General features: G+C 32.9%; 1 protein-coding gene across 5 annotated transcripts; it reads right to left on the reverse strand.

Annotated features, from left to right (window-relative positions):
• Window positions 1–8,631: 8,631 nt before the first annotated feature.
• LOC131594797 (uncharacterized) lies at window positions 8,632–15,972 on the reverse strand. 5 transcript variants are annotated; one of them, XM_058866998.1, is made up of 8 exons: window positions 15,671–15,972; window positions 15,009–15,226; window positions 13,351–13,587; window positions 12,944–13,033; window positions 9,398–9,647; window positions 9,198–9,294; window positions 9,004–9,069; window positions 8,632–8,879 (listed from the first exon to the last, which is right to left on the reverse strand). In XM_058866998.1, the coding sequence occupies exons 3-8, from the start codon at window positions 13,541–13,543 to the stop codon at window positions 8,682–8,684; spliced, it is 894 nt and encodes a 297-aa protein (XP_058722981.1). In that variant the 5' UTR covers window positions 13,544–13,587; window positions 15,009–15,226; window positions 15,671–15,972; the 3' UTR covers window positions 8,632–8,681. The 5 variants fall into 5 exon arrangements, with proteins under 5 accessions (XP_058722981.1, XP_058722979.1, XP_058722980.1 ...); XM_058866996.1 differs by having other exon boundaries at window positions 9,198–9,297; window positions 15,671–15,971; XM_058866997.1 differs by lacking the exon at window positions 15,009–15,226 and having other exon boundaries at window positions 9,198–9,297; window positions 15,671–15,971.
• Between the last annotated feature and the right edge of the window lie 5,063 nt (window positions 15,973–21,035).

Here is a 21,035-nt window from a genome sequence, read left to right on the forward strand (position 1 = left end):
ATGGAATGCACCCTGGTTTTTCATCTGGTTCCATGTTACCAGGATATGCTGCACTTCAGATTTACTATCAATAATATGTTTCAAAATCCATAATATGTTTAATTGATGTTTAATTGGTAAAATGGGGTTAAAATGGGTTTAATGAAGGGAATTAATTTTGGTGAGGTGGAAAATTGGTAAAATGACAAAAAATGATCAAAGAAAATAGGTGCCAAAATGATGTCATGCTTCCCTCGCTATTTTTTTGAATTTTCGCCCCAGGAAATCGATTTCCCATATGGGTAAATCGATTTCCACCTTCAAATTTTCAAAAAAAAATCTTCTTGCACTGTTTTGATTCTTGCTCGACCTCTCTCCTGCAAAACACAAACAAAGGAGACAAAATGCATATTTTTGGATTTTGATTAGTATAAAACAAATTAAACAGAATTAGGTGCCAGATAGTTCCTCTCAGAGACGAAGCGAGCAAAACACCGAAAACAGAACCTCAAAGTGAAGCTCTTGATTAATGATTAGGATGTACATGATGTATGATTTTAGGTTTAAAAATTGGGGTATGACACCCTCAGCAGCAATATACTAACACCTTACAACTGAACATATCTGAGAAGCATAGCTTCTTCCCCACTTAGCTTCAAACCAACTCCTGCAGACAAACAATCAAAAGAACAACAAGTACCGACAGTGTTTTGCACACTTGTCGCATACACAGGAATAAACAACATTAGACAACATTGGCCCGATAGACCGACCTGCTCTGATACCACTAATGTAACACCCCAATTCTAACCCGCAAGTATAAGAGAAAATCAGAGTGCATTTAAAAATATTCATCAAATGATGGGATGTCATATTTCGACTTAACCAAACAAACATACTTATATTGCATTTAATAATGATACATAGCATTCGGAAACAATGGAATACAACAATTAACTAATAACGACTAACCCCCCCCCCCCCTCTCCCCGAGTGCTACGTATCAGAGAAATGGGCACCAACTCGACTTGCCATAAAACCACATAAAGACTTCACATAAATAACCTCGAACATCCATGGCTAATCTTGAGTACCTGTCCATTTTCCATGGTAGGGGAAATATCAGCAAGGGGTGAGATATCATACAATATAAAGGAATGCATGATAAATAATATAGGAGATATAGATCATACATAATTTCATCACTTCGCATCGCATAACATCTTACAACAATTTTCGTCGCAAAATAACTTATCAATATAATACAATTTTCAAAACAGCAACAATGCCATTAATCAATTAAGACAACATATTCAAATTCACAATTATATTATTATCACGTCACAACAAACATATCATCATCTCAACAATTCAAATCACATAATCAACTTATGAAATGGAAACAAGTCAATAATCAACCATGACAATATATGCAATTCATAAGTAAGATTCAAACACATCACGACAAATATCTCATCATCAAGTCATCATATCACAATAAATATATCTTTATCAAGTCACAACAACATAATCAAATAAGACTCAAATGCAATTCACATGTGACTCGACTTATGCATATGCATGTGGTACCATTTGGAGTAAAACTCACGTCTCAAACGTTGCCACTTGGGCCATCGTCGTTGCCATTTTCAGGCTAATAGTCGTTGCCATCTTTCAGGCTAATAGTCGTTACCATCTTTCAGGCTAATAGTCGTTGCCATCTTTCAGGCTAATAGTCGTTGCCATCTTTCAGGCTAATAGTTGTTTCCATTTTTAGGCTAAAAGACACTTATGCAATGAATGCGACTCAATGATAAACATCCACAAATACCATATAAACAATATGTCACAACATCGTCTAAATCATCATTCATAAGAATGCATCACTTCACAATCATGTCGCTATGTCATATCATCATAAAACATTAATTCACTTTACAATACATCATAATACAACTTATCAATATTTACCATAGAGTCTACAACAACAACGGCAAATTCATCATGTTACAACAACAACAACATATTGCAACAACAACAACAAACATCAACATGTTACAACAACAAAAACAACAATCTATCATGTTACAACAACAACAACAACAAATTCATCATGTTACAACAACAACAATCCATCATGTTAACAACAAACATCACATTACACAATTCAAGTAACGATATAACATGATTAGTTCAACTTCTTAATTAAAAGCATATTCATTTATTATTTCATCACGATTTATCATTATCTCATCATAAGGAAAGTACATATCATCATCTAAGTAGCATTGTATCTTCATAATAAAACATACATCTAGTTATACCAAAACATGGTTATGTCAATTCATCGCTAAGAGCATACTTCATATGTTAACACAACATAGTTCATCACCTAATACTAATAAACATAATAGGAGACTATATCTTATGGATAATTTCATTACATGATGGTATATTTCATTGTGTTAGCTTTCCAACTCTTCGAACGGCGTATAAAACGGAGTTACAGATCAAAAGTTACGGTCTTAACAAAATCTGTCAAAAATGGAAATCTATAGGTCGACGCATGCGGAAGAAAACCAGATTTTTTGCCTTTTTGGGTTGCTCAGGTCGACCCAGGCTCCTGTGTAGGTCGACCTACACTGCGTAAAAACTCATAAATCACCATTTTCCTTCCCTAATCTCCCCATACAACAACCATTAACCCTCATACAATTTATACATCAATTAAAAGCAATTTAGCACACATATAAGGTTCCTAAACATGTTTCTAACCATGGGTTCATACATAAACATCAACAACATGATTAATGGCACAATTTCATGAATTCTATCATAAACCCTAAAAATTTCAAACTCACACATCCATGGATAATAACATACAATCTAACCCACCATAAACATCATCATGCCAACCCTTATAGAGTAAGAACCCCACTCTTACCTTAGCAAAAGCTTCGCCTTCTTCAATGGAGTCCTTCCTCTTCATGCCATAACTTTCCTCTTTCTTCCCTTGTTTCTCTTCTTTCTCTTCTCTTTTCAAATAAGAGTTATGTCTCTAAAACCCTAACTCTCTTACTATCTTTCTTTTCTTAATTGGGCTTAACCCACAATCCAATTCTCATATTCTATATAGGCTAAATTCATAACATTCCTCTAATTACTCAATTAAGCTAAATAACACACATAAATGAATAATCACACAACATAACGAATATTATTCCCAATAATATTCCACAACTATAATTGCTCCATAAATTAATTAATACCAACTCGCAATTGTATTTCTCCGACTAATCCGACTAATTAATCCAACCATAAACTTAACTGCTTAAATCAACATATTAATCCAATTATGCCTTTACAATCGGTATATTCCGACTTCGACTAATTCCAACGAATAAATCCTTGATGTAATTTAATTAAATAATTAATTAAATTCAAGGTGTTACAATAAGCATATTATTCACCCAAATGCAATATATTTAGATTTTCAGGATCATTCACCAACAATATAAAATGCAATCAATCACATCATCATGAAATAACACTGGAAATCTTCCAATCATGTTATAACAATACATATGCAAATGCAATGACTCTATGCAAGTGGTTCTAAAATCATCATGGGATTAACTCATCTAACTGATCCAAATATCACTGGGATACGGCCCTGCCAGCACTAATTCCATACAATGAAAATTATGCCTCCACTGATCCAAAAGTCACTGGGATTCAGCCACCAAAAATGATTATGAATACATGCACAACATATAACATACTCACCATCATCACCGATACGATGAACAAATTTATCTCAACATAACTCACCGATATCAACACCAAACTCAGTATGTTCATGTTTCAGCATCATTCAATAATCAAATTATACATATTCACATTAAGTATCACATCAATATCACAATCATATTATCACCATATCACCACATTGTCACATTTATCAATCTATGCACACAATGTATAACTCACCAAAATAAATTAAATCGAGATTTTAAAAATAAAATCGAACTACAGCCCGTCTCATCAGTATCATATAAAATATTTCATTAGCTTTACAATGCTCAAAACGCCACTTAAAACGGATCTCCGGTTTGAAAGATACGAAAATTACAATTTTGCAAAACTAGGCTCATTCGCCTGGCGCCCCACATGGCTCGCCCGAAGCTCTGAGGCAGTAGCTTGCCACCCCCTCGCCCGCCGTGCTCGCCCGCCGCTCGGTAGGCAAACGCTCGCCCGGCGACTCGTTCCGTTCGCCCGGCGCTCCGCACCAGAAACAACACTTTGTGGTGCGATTTTGTCAGTCCTCTTCTCCTAATTCCAACCCAATCGCACCAAAACGTTTATCATACCAAAACATCACCAATTCACATATTCAAACACAGTTCTAACATGTTTATAGGTCATTTAACATCAAACATATTCATCATTCATTCAATTTCATCAAATCACTCAAAAGGTTCCAAAACTTCCAAAACCCCAAAAATGTTAAAACCTAAAACATTCAATTGCCGTGAACAACACACATAATTAGTTCTATCATATCTAAACAGATAGGCTAAAAGGATTTTCACCCTTACCTTATCCAAATGCCTTTGAATGCTCTTCTCTTCTTTCTTTTGCTCTTTCACGTTCTTTGCTCTTCTCCTCTTCTCTTTGACTTTCTATTTTCCCAATTTCCTTATTTCCTTATTTTATGAAAATAGAACCCAACTTTAGAAAAAGGGTTAATAAGTACCACCTCCCCTTTACTAACACCAACTTGGCCTAATACCATTATTTTCATAATTTCTCCAATTAATCCAATAAAATGCTAAAAAAATTCAAATAATTAATTTAAATTCTAATTAAATAATGGAAATATGGGGTGTTACAAGAGCAGCTACTCTATCTTTGGCCCGTCCAGCAACAGTGTCGTCCATGCCTCTGGTCCTCACTACAAAATTTAAAAACATTAGGAAACTAGTTTTTTTTTTAATTTAAAGAAATACCGGAAATTTTGAAATTTATGATATACCGAAAAAATTTAAAATTTCGGTATATTAATAAGTAAATGAAAATACATTAAATTTTAAAATTTCTGGTAGAATATACCATAAATTCAGAGATTTCTGGTACAATATACCGTAAATTCTGAAATTTCCGATAGAAAAATACCAGAAATTTAACTAAAAATACTGAAAAACTTATCTGATTTCGCGAAATTTTCGGTATGCCCTCGAAATTTCCGATATCTTTCAAAAAAATTGAAATGTCTGGTTTCTCCCAAAGATTTGGAAAAATATGATAATGAAAAATGGTTGGACATTTTAGTCTTTTCATATATTGGGGGGTGGGGTGTGGCATGTCAAATTAAGGGGATGTATATTTCTCTATTTTGTGAGTTGTTTGAAGATTTATGATTTTTTGGATTTCAACCATTTAATGAGTTTGATTTTTGTTGTACAAAATGAATATACATATGTAATATGTACTATATCTTGTGTACCCGATATATATATATATATATATATATATATATATATATATATATATATATATATATATATATATATATATATATATATATATATATATATATATATATATATATATATATATATATATATATAAAAAAAATTTGACACAGTAATACATAAGGAATTACAGGTGCAAACCTTGGGGTAAATTTTGACAAAAAAAAAATATCGGATTGACCCACCCAAAAAAAAACTCCTTAGTATGATATATAAGTGTCATAAGTTATTTTTATAGTGATAGTTGTTTATGTCCTCATTTAAACTTAAACCGCCATGGTCTCTCTCTTCACGAAGACTTTATCGTTTTAGAGTCATCAAACATTGTTTGTAACAAAATGATTATAAAGTCGATAAATTAGATACACAATGAATCAAGTGAAAGGACATAAGTGACCTAGAAGAGACTTTTCCCTTCTACATATGTGAGATTGATATTTAAAAGACCCTTCATCAAATATGATTATAAAATGCATTGTCATGCAAAAGCAAGTCAATATGATATATTAAACTTGTTAGTTGTTACTAAGTATATTACGGTATCAAAGAATATAATACTGAATTATACATAGGTGATACAAAATATGTCTTGTGCTCAATATAAATAGGGTAATGCTAACTTATGCCCCAATGACACAAGTTAATAAACCCATAAAAATTTTGTATTAAAAATAAGGAAATTTCTTTACCTACCTCCCTCTTTTCTTGGTCACCTCTGGTGAAAAATCCAAAATACCCTCACTTCGGAAATGCATTTCCGAAACGCTTTTTTTTTTCAAAATTTGTCTTATTTCGGAAATGCACTTCCGAAAACACGAAAAAAATGTGTTTTCGAAGATGCATTTCCGAAAACACCCCTTTTTTGAGTTTTCGGATATGCATTTCCGAAAACTTTTTTTTTGGAAGGGGGTGTCTTCGGAGATGCATATCCGAAATATTCCAAGACCAAATTGGTCTTGGAATGTTTCGGATATACACTTCCGAAAGAATTCAATAATTATTAAAAAATTAAAATCAAGGTGAATCAATACAATTAATAGGTATAAAATCAAGGTGAATCAATAAAATGAAGGTGAATCAATAAAATCAAGGTGAATCAAAATTTCCTAAACCATTTTAAAGTTAAAAATTATTTTTAACTTATATAAATTAAAAACATTTTAATTCCATAAGTAAATTTTGAATTATATAGAATTAAATATAAAATTTATTCATTAAATAAAATTAGGACAAAATTATTTTTTAATTTTTTTAAACTAAATAAAAAATACTCATTTTTAATTATGAATCAGAATAGAAATATATAAATATATAATAATTATTATTAATTTTGTAAGTGAAATATATAAATATATAATATATAAATATATAATAATTAATATATAAATATATAATAATTATTATAAATTAAAACACTCATTTTTTTAATTTTTATAATTATTATATAAATATATAAATATATTTATGATTAATATATAATAATTATTATATAAATATATAATAATTTTTATAAATATATAATAATTATTATAATTATTATATAAATATATAAATTAAAACACTCATTTTTTTAAATTTTTTTGTAAATACATAATAATTATTATAAATATATAAATATATAAATAAAAAATTATAACTCATTTTGTAAGTGAAATTATTTTAGTTTTTTAATTAAAATTATTTTAAATTTTAAAATATGAATCAGAATAGAAATATATAATTATTATTATTCATAACTCATAAATTATATCAAAATATAGAATTATTATTATTCATTACTCATAAATTATATCAAATTTATGATATATGAATTAATTAATATCCTAAAATTAATTTTTGGGATTTTTAGATTTTTTTTTTTGTTTTTTCGGAGATGTATCTCCGAATTAATCAAAATCTCAATTTTTGGGATTTTTTCGGAAATACACTTCCGAAGTCTGAAAAAATTTAAAAAAAAAAATATTTCAGAAATGCATTTCTGAAGCAGGGATAAAGTGGGATTTTTGCTGGGGTGACCCCATATGGAGGTGGATAAAGAAATTTTCAAAAATAATAATAAAATCACTAATTATAAACTTGTATTAAATTCATTACATAATTTCCAAGAAAATTTTACTATATTTATCTCTTAACTTGTGCCTTTGGACACAAGTTAGCATTACCCATATAAATAAAAGGGAAAAAGTGTAATTATACATGAAATCATTATCTCATAAAAAAATTATGTTAGATCACATAACATTTTCGTGTGAGATCTCACTCTCGGGTTATACTATTAAATAATTGGTTTAATATTATTGACAATATTACAAAATTCTACTATATCACACATAAAAAAGACTAATAATTCAGAGATTTAATTAATGAACAAACATACATATAGAAAAGACAATCAATTCTGAAAGTGTAGAATTAATTATTGAGTTATTTTAAGGTGTTTGGTTCTTATAAAATAAAATTAGTTCTGCTTTTGAATTTAAACTTGATATTTACATTAAAATTTATTATTCAACTCACTTTCCATAAATATATCCAAATATAAATTAAATCAATTCTATAAAATTCAATGTTAAAATCAATTATACCTGATTCTATAAAATTCAATGTTAAAATCAATTATACCTCTACGTTAATTCAAATACACACAAACTTTTGTCCATGCACTAGTACTTACTATAGGCAACCAAATCTAGTTGCAAATTTAGTTCGTGTGAATGCATGTCTTGATCAATCAATCTATTCCAATAATCAAATTTTTTATACTACAACAGATAAGCAACCGATCCCTAACTCATGACTATCGGTAAAGATCCATCTTAAAATATATTTTTTAAAGTTTATCTCCAGCGTTTAAGACAATCTCCCTTCAAATTTGATACTATATTTTAACTTTATAATATTATATAAGTATATACTTCAAAATATATATATATATATATATATATATATATATATATATATATATATATATATATATATATATATATATATATATATATATATATATATATATATATATATATATATATATATATATATATATATTAACTTTAATGTGATGTAAATTCGATTAAATTTTGTATCAAGTTTATGTGTCAAATTCTTCAAACTCAAAAACTTCAGTAAGAAAATTCTACTAAAAACCATACACAAACCACATATTATCATCTATCTGCCTGAAACTTTACATATTATGTATGTTTTATTACCAATCTTACACTCAATATCTTTGAATTTACATGTAAAAACACACTTCTTCAAAGATTTCCCAGTAACACATTTCTTCATTTCCTCGCCCACAATTTTCTTTAGGGAATCGCTAGTGTCGCCCAGTGACCATGCTAAGGATATGTGAGGACGCGGATCCTGTACAGAAACTTCAAGTTTTAAGTACTAGTAAAAAAAACGAATTTGATAGGATGATGATGATACAAGAAAACCTAACCTACTGCAGATATTCAAAGCATAGTTGTGGTCTACAAAAACTAACCTCGTAAAATTCAGGAAGATTATGAAGCTTGTAAATTGTATTGACTGCTTCAATTTGCTTCTGTATCTGAAATCAATTGAAAAGAAACACATATCATAAGTGGTAAACAAAAGAGAGAACTAATTAACAAGAATAACAAACAAAAACTTAACTGGAGTGATAAAAATTGGAAGAGAAAGGACTATGATGCATACCTCTACAAGACCACTGTGAACAACTTCTACTGAAAGGAAGGTGCGTGTGCGATCATCATTAACAAAAACCTCCCAGTTGTGAAAGTCAATCCAATAACTCCTTCGAAGTGACAAGTTAAAGGCAAAAATGAGGTAAGAGGTTGATAACAAAAAAATTGTTCTATTTTTCATAACTGAACAAAATATGAATAAAAACTGACTTTTGTTGAGTTTGAAGCTTCTGTCTTAACATTGAGACCACTGAGTCAATCTGATGTACTCGTATTGGAACAGTTCTTCCCAAACTTATGTGAAACTCTCTTCCTAATGCAACTTGCTCGAGTTTCTCGTCATTTTTGCAGAGGACGTTAAGTGGGACATCAACATCAACAACATGAAGACTTGGTTCCTGAGATGAGATTTTCTTCAAGAAAGCAGATATATCTTTTTTTGAAGGAGATGGAATATTAACTGAAACAGAACAATTGCAGTCTGAGTCTAGAGTCACTGCATCTTAAAGCTTGATCACTTTTTAACAAATTATATAGAATTATTAAGTCTGCTCAAGTGATATGAAGAAACATGGATATACAAGTATGACATCAAAAGTTAAATAGTCTTGCAAGCTGTGGCTAAACATGACCTAATCGTTTGGAGGGACAAAACCTTTCAAATCAATTAACGAGAAAATCCCGTTGAACATCAACAAATTCATCACATGAAAATCTCAAAAAGGTGTATTTTTAAATTTAAGAATATCAACTTCTGAATTTCTAGATCATTATAAGCTATGTTGTTAATAGCGGCCGCTACGGCCGATATCGCGGAGCGGAGCGGATTTTCCGGCCAGGCCGCTTCCGGTGTTACCGGTACAGCGCGACATGAAGAAGCGGCTTGAGCGGCCGCGAAAGTGGGTCTCGGAGCGGTTCGGATGCGGCCCGATCCGGCCGCTTTTCCCGTTTTCGCAAAAAAAAACCCTAAGTTTTGGTATTGGGCCGGGTCGGGTCGGGTACAAAATAGGTTTAAAACGTTAAAAAAACCCTAAATTCTGTGTCGCTCTCAATCACAGTTCACACGCCTCTCTCCTTCTCCTTCGCACATCATCATCATCTCCCCGCAGCTCTCCATCGCACATCATCTCCATCTTTCTTCTCTCCATCCCACATCATCAACTCTGCTTCAGCCATGTCAACTCCTCCTCCTACTAATTCTACTCAACCATCATCATCCAAGAAGAATACAAAAGGAAGGCAAACAAACTTGAAGGCAAGCATAGTTCGTTTCTTTTATCGGAATGGAATTGATTTGGACGTTGCAAATTCAAGAAGTTTCAAAATGATGGTTGAAGCTATTGGTTTGTATGGTGCAGATTTGAAGTACAATCAAATGTTGAAAGACTTGGTTATAAAGTATAATCAAACTTTGAAAGAGCGATTTGAAAGTGATGTTTTGATTGATCCTTTGGTCATGGATGGTGATATTGATACCAATAACCCATGGTTGTGTGGAGATGAAGATGAAGAGGATGAAGATGAAGAGGATGAAGATGATTAAGTTATAGATGCTTAAGTGTTAGTTTTCTTGAATTTTATTGTTATTTGGAAGTATGTTTGAATGTTTTGCTTAAGACTTATGCTAATATGTATTTGGAAGTATTTAATTTCTAAGACTTAATGAAATTTGTTTTTTTTGGATATTTGCTAGTTATGTTTTCAGCATGTAAGTGTCATTATAATTTTTAGTTTTTAGTGTCCGCGTCGTTGAAATAGCGCCCGCTCCGCTCCCCGCTTCCGCGCCGCTCCCATTTTTGGGTTGACCGCGCCGCGCCGCTTTCCGAGATTAACAACATAGATTATAAGTATTGACAGCAACAAGTAATAAGGTACTCAGCTCCTTCGTTCTTAAGTTGAAGCACTTTGATAATGGCATTATAAAGTCTTGTAGGGATGGAAAAAATGAGATGAAGAAAATATTGACAGTATACATAAGAGAAAAAACAAAAGAGAAAATTAGAAGTTTGGAAGGAAGTTAGAAGTTTAGAGGATTTAGCCCAGAAAGGAGGTTATATAACAGAAAAGTAGAGGTTAGAAGTTAGAACGGAAGTTAAAAGTTTGGAGAAAGGGGGAATTGATTAAGTTAAGAATGTCAATGATTATAGATAGTTAGATACAAGTGCTGGCTGAGTCATCTAAGCCATTTTGGGTGCTTGAGCAGGAAATTGGGGCATTCAGAGTATTGTGGTGCTGCAGTCAAGTTTTACCATTACAACAACAACAACACCTTATCCCATTAAGTGAGGTCAGCTACATAATGTTCTTTCCAGGACCATGTTTCTATCAAAATCGTTAATATCGAGATTTTTCTCAATAACTTTTAGAAACAAGTGAAATATTTGAAGAAAAGTAGGTCAAAACACAAATTTGGATGTCTTTTTAGTCAAAAATTAAATTTACACGAACCTTACTTTGATCTCATTCACTTCTTGTTTCTCTTACTTCATGAGTAGCTAAACTGTGTTAGGGATGAATCTGAATCTAACTTTTTGTAATTTGTTCTTAATTTGAGTTTATACCTTTTAGGTAAGTGAATGTTAATGCTTCCATGACTTTAGCATATATGTAGTTCATATGAATTGAATTCTCATACAATACTCGTTCCAATTGATCAACAAAAGGATTTACCATTTACATTCATTTATGCAACATAGAATTAGACTTGGGAAGTCGATCACCATATTTTCTAATGATCAAGGAATTGATATTAGCAGACATGAGATAGATTTGGATTTCACAAAGAAACAAGCAACATCCAAATTTTATTGACTTTGAGAAATTGTGCTTGAATTGAACTACAATACTTGGGGACAAAACCCTTACTTCCATAGTATTACTTGGAATGATTTGATGCCCCAACCATCTCCAGCAACCTCGGTCTCAACTAACGCCAACTACTAACTCTAGCTTCTTAAATATGTATGTGCTTGGGAATCTGTTTTTTAGATATAAGTTTTAATGAACTTAACTATGCAAATTGATTTTGTTAAAATTGAGGTTGATGTGAAGTGGTTTGTGTTTGAATGTTTGTACTCTAAAAGCAGATTTGATGCAAAATTAATTGCCTGTTTGGTGCCGCGTCCAGACTTGTTTTATCGCATCCCAACACTGTTTTGACTGTGATTTGCTAAAGCTAGAAATTCAAGCTTCTCACTAAACGCACGGCGGCGTTCAAACACTGCCGGACCGTACATAGGCTAAGGGACATTTCAACCTAACACAATTTACTTTTAACCAATTCTTGTAACAACAAGGTCTAAAGGTAAAAAATAATTCGACTTGGGAACATCGAAACATAACCAAAAAGGATTAAAATAAAGTTTGTGATTCAAAACCCACATTTGCTTCACAAATGTGAACTAAAACATGCAATAAATGTCTCAATAGGAACGTATAATGCCAAAGAACAATTGCAGGCCAACTTGAGATCACCCATAATAGCTACATATAAATGATAATTAAACATTAATGTCACCAAGAAAGAAACAGTGGGTGATAATTAAATCATGTCAGACCGTACATTTAAGACAAACGTGATGGGTAATTTCCTAACTAAGTTATATGCTGACATACAGGTCTCCCAATACCAGGTAAATCTTAATGCATGGCATAATCATATGCAGTGCATAGACAAATAATGCATGATAAATTAAATTAACCACTGTATGACAGAACAGAAAAGTGTTTTCAAGCACTAAGACAATGTTAACTTACTTGGTATATATACATGTAAGGCATAGTTACCATCAACATGAGGGAAGCTCCTAACTTTATTTGTCTGACGTATCTGCATATCTTGAGGCCCTTCACCATCACAAAAACAAATATTCATCATCAAGAGGCACTAATCATATGCAACTACCACATAAAAAATAAGAGCTAATTATTCATTTGATTTCCAAATCAAAGAACTTCAAATATAAGAAATAACAGTTTGGAAATTTAAATTCTAAAAATTACAAGGTTAAGAAAAATGAGAGTATTATTGCTATTTTCTAATTAATGACCTATCCCACCGTCTACTAGCAGGGGCTCTATATGGACTGGCCCAACACAATCGGTTATTTCTCTTTTCTCCTTACTGTAACAAGTAACAAAAATCAACTTAAAACCCGCCATACCAAGAAAATTTGGAGGATGAAGGAGCTCAACAGGAGGTGGGGGCAAGGGCTGGACACATACTTGGGTTGCTCGGGGCGGCAACGGCGCACGTCCTTCTGAGTAAGCTAAAGTTTGATTCAAAAGGGAAGAAGATTGAGAGTCTGAATCAGAATCAGAGGATCCATCACCATAACATGCTACTAGTGCCTCCATTTTTCAGTCTCCACTACATAACATACCTAGATCTGAATCTGAAACTGAAATAACATTTACAGTACATCATTAAACAAATAAACAATACTCCCTCCGTTCCTTTTTAAGTGTCGTTTTAGCAAAAAACTCTTCAACCAAGATAGTGGATTATTAGAGTTACTTTTTCTATTATACCCTTATTTATTTTTCTCTTTCCAAATAAATCCAATCATACATTCTCTTTTTCCAATAACTAATTGAAAAATTTGAGGTGGAGTTATTGAGAAAATAAGGGTATAAATGACAAATTATAACATTAAATTATAAAACGATACTTAAATAGGAACAAGAAAATTCTTCTAAAACGACACTTAAAAAGGAACGGAGGGAGTAAAAAATTGACAATTTTCAACAGTAATCTATTTGTGTAATTGTGTAAATGTGTAGCTAAATTTTCAGAATCCAAAACAAGATTTTTGTAGAATATCATTTTGTCCCTATGAGTACCTATCTATTCATCGTAACGTGTAATGAATGTCCCAGTTTGATTAAAACGAAATTACAAATCAAATTTATCTTGCATATGAGATGGTTAATCGCCGCCAATTGGGCGCAATCGCGGCGGAGAGAGAGGGGGGAACGGCCTCTGGCAGCTACAGTGATGCTAGGTGTGGCTTGCTTGAAGAATCACGGTATTCAAGAAGAAGTAAGGGTTTTGTCCCCAAGTATTGTACTTCAATTCAAGCACAATTTCTCAAAGTCAATAAAATTTGGATGTCGCTTGTTTCTTTGTGAAATCCAAATCTACCTCATGGCTGCTAATATCGTTGCTATTGGGCCAAAGTGAGGAGGCCCATTCCAGTTTTCCTTGTTGCACTACACCCTGCGACCCATACACCCCTTTGGCCGGCAGAGTAGTTATTTTTGGGCTTCAGCATTTGAGTCCATTGAGTTTACATCCACGGTAAGACAGAAACAGAACAGAAAAGTGTTTTCAAAGACTAAGACAATGTTATCTTACTTGGTATATATACATGTAAGGCATAGTTACCATCAACATGAGGTGCGTGGCATATGCAGAATCAATCAAGCAAACGGGAAAAACCACCTTCTCCATGATTACGGGAAGAATCCAGTCTTCTCACTCCCACATTTTTTACCGAAAGAGGGGGAAACCGCGCCTCTGGGTCTCTGACCCAGCCTAAGGAATCTCCTTTATAAACCCCGCTTCCAGAAGGGGAAGGAGACAACAAAATTCTCTCAAAAACACACATAGTAGCTCTCCACAATCTTTCCGTGGGTGAGCTCTCAAACCCTAAACCTCAGGCAGCACTACAGAATTAGGAATTGTCCATCATTATACTTTTTAGCAAGCACACTGTTATTTTCTAATTAATAACCTAAACCTATCAACAAGGAACATATTTCAATTCTCTTTTCTACTTTTTGTAACAAGTAACAAAAATCAACTTAAAACCCGCCATACCAAGCAAATTTGGAGGATGAAGGAGCTCAACTGGAGGTGGTGGCAAGGGCTGGACACATACTTGGGTTGCTCGGGCGGCAACGGCGCACGTCCTTCTGAGTAAGCTAAAGTTTGTTTCGAAAGGGAAGAAGATTGAGAGTCTGAATCAAAATCAAAAGATCCATCACCATAACACGCTACTAATGCCTCCATTTTTCAGTCTCCACTACATAACATACCTAGAAAGAAGAATCACGGTAAAAAAACCTTTGACAAATAAAAGAATAAAAGTGTAAAATGGCATAAACAAGTAAAAGTCGATCTTCACACAATACTCGAACTTCAACATATTGAACCCCTGCCTCCATAACATCACCATAACCAAAACTCATTTCAAATCCCTCAAAACCGCAACCTCAAATCCCCTCACACAAATCTTCATCCTCACTGCAAATATCCTTCCCTCAACTCACCAAAACTCACACCCTTGAAACCTAACCCAAATCGTTACTATCCTCGCAAAACTCTCACAACCGAATCGTAAAATGAAACAACCTCACGGCATACACGCATAGCACACAAGCAAAATGAGATACACAATTTCAGAAACTCGCACATAACAGAGAAGAAGAAGATTTCAGAGACCACAAAAGTAGTGTATTCAAAAAAGGGAAGCAGAATACCTGAACATTCAAGGCTTTCGGTGCGCTCTCGATTTTTGTTGCGATTTATAGGTTTGTAGTTCCTTCTCTTGCTGATATTCTGGCTTTATCTTGTAATCATTGTTTGGTATAAGGGATTGGGGTTGGGATTTGATTTGGGAATTAGGGTTTTTGTTTAGTACTCTTGAATCTTGCTGTGTTCGTTTGTTTCGATTGAACCGAAATCATTAATGGCGTTTGATAGAGCGAGAACGAGAGGAATCGGGGGGATGAGGTTGGGTTTTGTCGTTGTTCATTTAGGGTTTCGAATGAGGGGGAGGGGAGGGATTTTAATGGAAGGAAAGGAAGGGGAGGAATTTTTTTTTGTAATTATATATATGTTTGGTTCAAACGAGGGGAGGGATTTTGTTTAAAAATATGTTTGGTTCACGAGGTGAGGGGACGGATTTTAATAATAATTTACATTTTTATCCTTCAATTTTATATAACTGATATGATATTCAATTGTAAAAATTTCATAAATATTTTCTTGGAAATAATATTTGTATAACTGAGTGATTAAAAAGTCATAACTTATCGCATAATATTAAAAAAATTGAGTACATTTGATTCGTATTATAACTCTCGACACAAAATAAACTATGTGTTGATAACAACTTTTGAATTATAAAATAAATTATAATAAAAAAATTATAGTAATTATAATTTTTATTAAATAAAAAAATAAAAAATAATTTGAAGTTGAAGAATAATTATAATAAATTGATGGAAGCAATAGAGAAAAAATCACAAAAAAAGTAAGAACATGAAAGAAAATAATATTTTTAAAATAATAAAATAAAACTGAGGATATTTTAGTAAATATATTAATTTAATTAATATTAAAACTCAGATCCCCTCCCCTCCGAATCCCTCCGATTCGGGGGAACGCAAAAAGTGTCATTTGGAGCGATTTTGCTCCCCTCCCCTCCTAAAAATTGAACCAAACACATTTTGTTTTAAATATTCCCTCCCCTCCCCTCCCCTCCCCTCGCTCTACCTCGAACCAAACACACCCTTATGGAAAAATCGTGAGCGATTGAGAAGAGACATAGAAATCAGAGAGAGAGAGAGGGGGACGAACGGTTTTAGAAGCAAGAAAATTTTGTTTTAATGTTATTTAGAGGATTTAGGGCTCGCTTGTTTTGGCTTTTTTTAAAAATAATTTTTATAGTGTTACCAAATTTTGTGAAAATTTTTTTTACAAAGAAACTTTTTATAAAAGCTTCAAATGAAATATCTGTTTGAATAGTTATTCTTAAATTGTCATTTTAGTTATTTCATCTATTTTTGGGAAAAAAATTTGGATATCAAAATTTCAAAAAATCACTTAATTTTGAAGCTATTTCAAAATAGATTTCCATAAAAATCATTTTTGAAATACAACTTTTTGAAAAAATTATGATTTTGACTAAATTTTGATCTTCAATTATGTATGTTTATGTTATAGGATGTCAAATTAAGTGTTTCATTTTAGAAAAAACGAATATAAAAAAACTTGTAATATTTTAAAAAACGGTTTTAGAAAATCTATTTTCAAAAATACAAAGAAAAAATTCATTTTTTTAAAGCTGAAACAAACTGGCCCTAATTGGAATCAGATTTTGGTGGGGTTTACAACTAAGTGGGCCTTGTGCAAACCCGATTCGGTTCTACTTGGACTGCACCACCAATTCCGTTTTACTCAATTCACACCCCAATTTTCAAAGAGTTCAGTTCACCATTACCTTTTTATCATTTTAATTTTAGTTCTAATTTTCTTATTTTAAATGATTACTATCCTAATATCAAAAAACAAAAAAATACTTTCATTATGTTTTTTTCTTTGTGATAAAACTGAGTAAGGATTAATGTGCATTTAAAAAAAATGATTTTCATTCAAAAATATAATTTTTCGATTCAACGTCGAGTTTCTTTTTTTAAAAAATTTATTTTTTCTTAATCAAATAGGATTGAATAGAGGAGCGGGAAGTTCAGTTCCTGTCTCCTCTTTAATCAATCAAACACAAATCTTTTTGACTTAATTATTTAAAATGTTACAATCCATTACCGTTTAAATAAACCGATGATAGTTTGACTCAATAAATGACAAAAACGAGAAAGCGTGAAGTTCAGTTGCTACCTCTCTCACGAGTATCTGATGCTCATCTGTCTATAACGCGTCAAAACTAAACTCGTCTCTTTTCTTTTCAACAAAAGAGTTAGATGGGATAGATGGAAGTTTAGTTCCAATCTCTCCCTAAGTGTTGAGTATATGGGTTGTCAGGACTCAGGTATTCGACACTCGTGCTCTATAAATTAAACTGGGTTAATACCTATTTTTACCCCTGCCATATGGGCTTGGTTTGAAAAATCCCTATGCTAAAAAAAAGTTGCAAGAAAGGCCTTAACAAATTTCAAAAGTTTTATTTTGACCATTTATCAGGCCACATCGTCAAAAAGTCTGATGTAGCAGTGTTTTTTTTTTTAACTTTTTAATGAATTAAATTTTCACATCATTAATGCAAGAAGGGAAATGACATTAATACCCGTTTGTCGAGTTACATTCCATATGCATACTCTGTGATGGCCTGAAAATTATGGTAAACATGACGGCCTGAAAACTATGGCAAACATGACGGGCCAAATGGCAATTGGTGACGGGGGCTGAAGCTCCGATTGGTACCACATGCATATGCATAGTTTGAGTCGCATTCGAGTTTGTATACCGAGTTGCATTTGATTCATTGTTATGATGTGTGGATGCATAGTTTGTGAAGTTGAATTCATTTGATATTGATTATTGATGTGTTGTAGATATGATGTACGTGAATGAAACATATATGATGAGACTATGAATATATATGTATTAATGATATATGTGTATAAGTTGGAATATATGATCCATGGTATTGTCGTGATGCAAATTGCTTATATTTAGAAGTGGTGAATTGTGTATGATATTATCTTGCTATATCTATTATCATACTTTCCTTTATACTGTTTGATATCTCACCCCTTCTGCTGATGTTTCCCCTACCATGGGAAATGGACAGGTACTCAAGTATAGTTGTGGAAGTTTGTAGCTTCATCGTGTCTGGTTGATGTGTCGCTCTGATACGTAGCACTCGGGGGTTGTCTATATTGGTGTTTCTATGCTGTTCATGTTTTAGTTGTTGAGTTCCAAATTGGATAATGAGAAGTACTATGATATTTGAAGTTGTTTCCGATTAAATAAGATGATTTGTTTATAAAGTCAAATGTTATGATTCCGCTGCATATTAAAATGAAGTTGGTTTGTCTAAGAGTTGTTATAAGTTGTTTTGTGCTTCTCTGAGATTAAAGTGCTATGTATCTGTTTATGAGTTGTTATATGAAGTAAATTTGATATCCCAAATGATTGTTGATAGTTTTTAAAATACTCTGATTTCTCGCATGATATTTTTGGGTAGAATTTGGAGTGTTACATTAGTGGTATCAGAGCCTGGTTGGTCCGTCCGGCCAAGTTGTCGAGTCAATTGAGTTGTGTGACATTTGAATGATGTTAGTGTTTTATTCCTTAGTATGCGACATGTGAAACACTGTTGGTACTTGTTCGTTTTGTTGCAGGGTTAGTTTGAGCGAAGTAGGGGAGAAGCTGTGCTTCTCGGATATGTTTTAGTTGTAAGTTATTGGTGCAATATATTGCTTAAGGAGACAGAGCAAGCAATGTAGAAGTTTGTTGGTTTCTGAATTCGAAGGTAACATTGATTTAAGATTTTGGTTGTTTAACAAGTCGGAACGTCTTGGAATAAGGATAATTGTTATAAGGTGGAATTTAGGAAGTTGCCATATTCAGCATTAATGGTGGACTGTGAAGTTATCAGTTTAAGTAACCGTTGCGTAGGATGTTGACGTAAGAATAATGATTAAGCGACAGATTACGGTAGACCTTGTCAATGGATTCTTGGCAAGAGATTGGAAAAGTTGTCGAGGTTGTTGGAACGTTCAAGTCGAAGTTAGAAATGCGAAGGGACGAGAATGATTCCAATAATAAAAAGTGTTGATAATGGTGTAAAGGAATTCTGTTCTAATGTTATCACAAGGTGTGTATTAGCATGTTCAGATGATTTTGTGAGTTATTGAAGTATGGTACTTTTGGTGACGTAAAGGATTCTATTGCAGTTGAGTAACAATGGTTTATGCTACCATTATGGTTGTCGGCTATCTATTGACAAATTGAGGAACTGATCACCCTTAATCTCTTGTTGATAATAGACGGGATTGTATTGGATGTGATAGACTTATCTTGTCAGCTTGATAATATTGGAAGTGAATGAGTCTGTGTAAGATGGTGCGATGTTGTTTATGTTGGCAACTTTGGATGTTCATGAGAAAAGAACGATTGATGAATTACCGATAGCTTGCGCATTTGCATAAGTGTTTCCTAAAGATGTAAGTGATTTACCGTCGGAAAGAGAAGTTCAATTTTTGATTGATTTAGTTCCTGGAACCAGTCCTGTGGCGATGGCTCCATATCAGATGTCAGCTTCAGAGTTGAAAGAGTTGAAGAGTCAACTTGAGGGTTTGCTTGAGAAGAGGTTTATTCGTCCAAGTGTGTCGTCGTGGGGTGCACCTGTTATGTTGGTTAAAGAAGAAAGAAGGTTTTGTGAGGCTTTGTATTGAAGAAAAAAGGGCAAGTGGGCTTATGCTTCAAGGTAACTTAAGATTCATGAGAGGAATTATCTGACGCAAGATTTAGAGTCGGCCGTCGTTGTTATTGTTTTGAAACTTTGAAGGCACTACTTGTTTGGATCGAGATTTGAGGTATATAGTGAACACAAGAGTTTGAAATAGTTGTTTGATCAGAACCAGTTGATAATGAGGAAAAGAATATGGTTGTAATTCTTGAAGGACTATGATTTTGGTTTGAATTTGTGGTGGTCGTTTTTTTTACCTCCCCGTTTCACTTGGGAGGACGGCACGCTAGACCCTTCACGCGAAATTTGGAAGGAGAATGCGCCCGGGATGGGAGGAATTTTATTTCAGTTCTTCCTACGATATCACACAAACTTTCTTATTGTCCTACGAGTAGGAAAGGGAAAAAAAGATCTCAACTAAACCCTAAGAGTTTGCTAAGTGTGGGGATTTCACCTAGACTAGAAATTCTGGAGTCCGGGGGGTCGGTTATACATAGGGAAGTGTTTAAACACCCTACATATCTGTAGTACTCTACAGGAACCTTCTCTGTGTCATTGTGATTGTGTTTGCTGCTAATGATTGGGAAAGTTTCTCCTTTGTATTGGGAGAGAGAATTGAATTGATTTTAAAAGACAAACAGACAGATAGACAAACTGACTATTTTTGGTATTTTATTAGCTCGCTGAGA

The sequence above is a fragment of the Vicia villosa genome, linkage group LG4 (genome assembly GCF_029867415.1).
Source record: "Vicia villosa cultivar HV-30 ecotype Madison, WI linkage group LG4, Vvil1.0, whole genome shotgun sequence".
Classification (NCBI taxonomy): domain Eukaryota; kingdom Viridiplantae; phylum Streptophyta; class Magnoliopsida; order Fabales; family Fabaceae; genus Vicia; species Vicia villosa.

Excerpts from the sequence above, each read along its gene's own strand:
- LOC131594797 (XM_058866997.1), bottom strand. The coding sequence starts at position 13,543 with ATGGAGGCACTAGTAGCATGTTATGGTGATGGATCCTCTGATTCTGAT. Across the intron at positions 9,648-12,943 it reads CTTACATGTATATATACCAA|TTAATATTCCATCTCCTTCA; the intron begins GTAAGTTAACAT and ends GTTCTGTTTCAG. Across the intron at positions 9,070-9,197 it reads TTCACAGTGGTCTTGTAGAG|ATACAGAAGCAAATTGAAGC; the intron begins GTATGCATCATA and ends AATTGATTTCAG.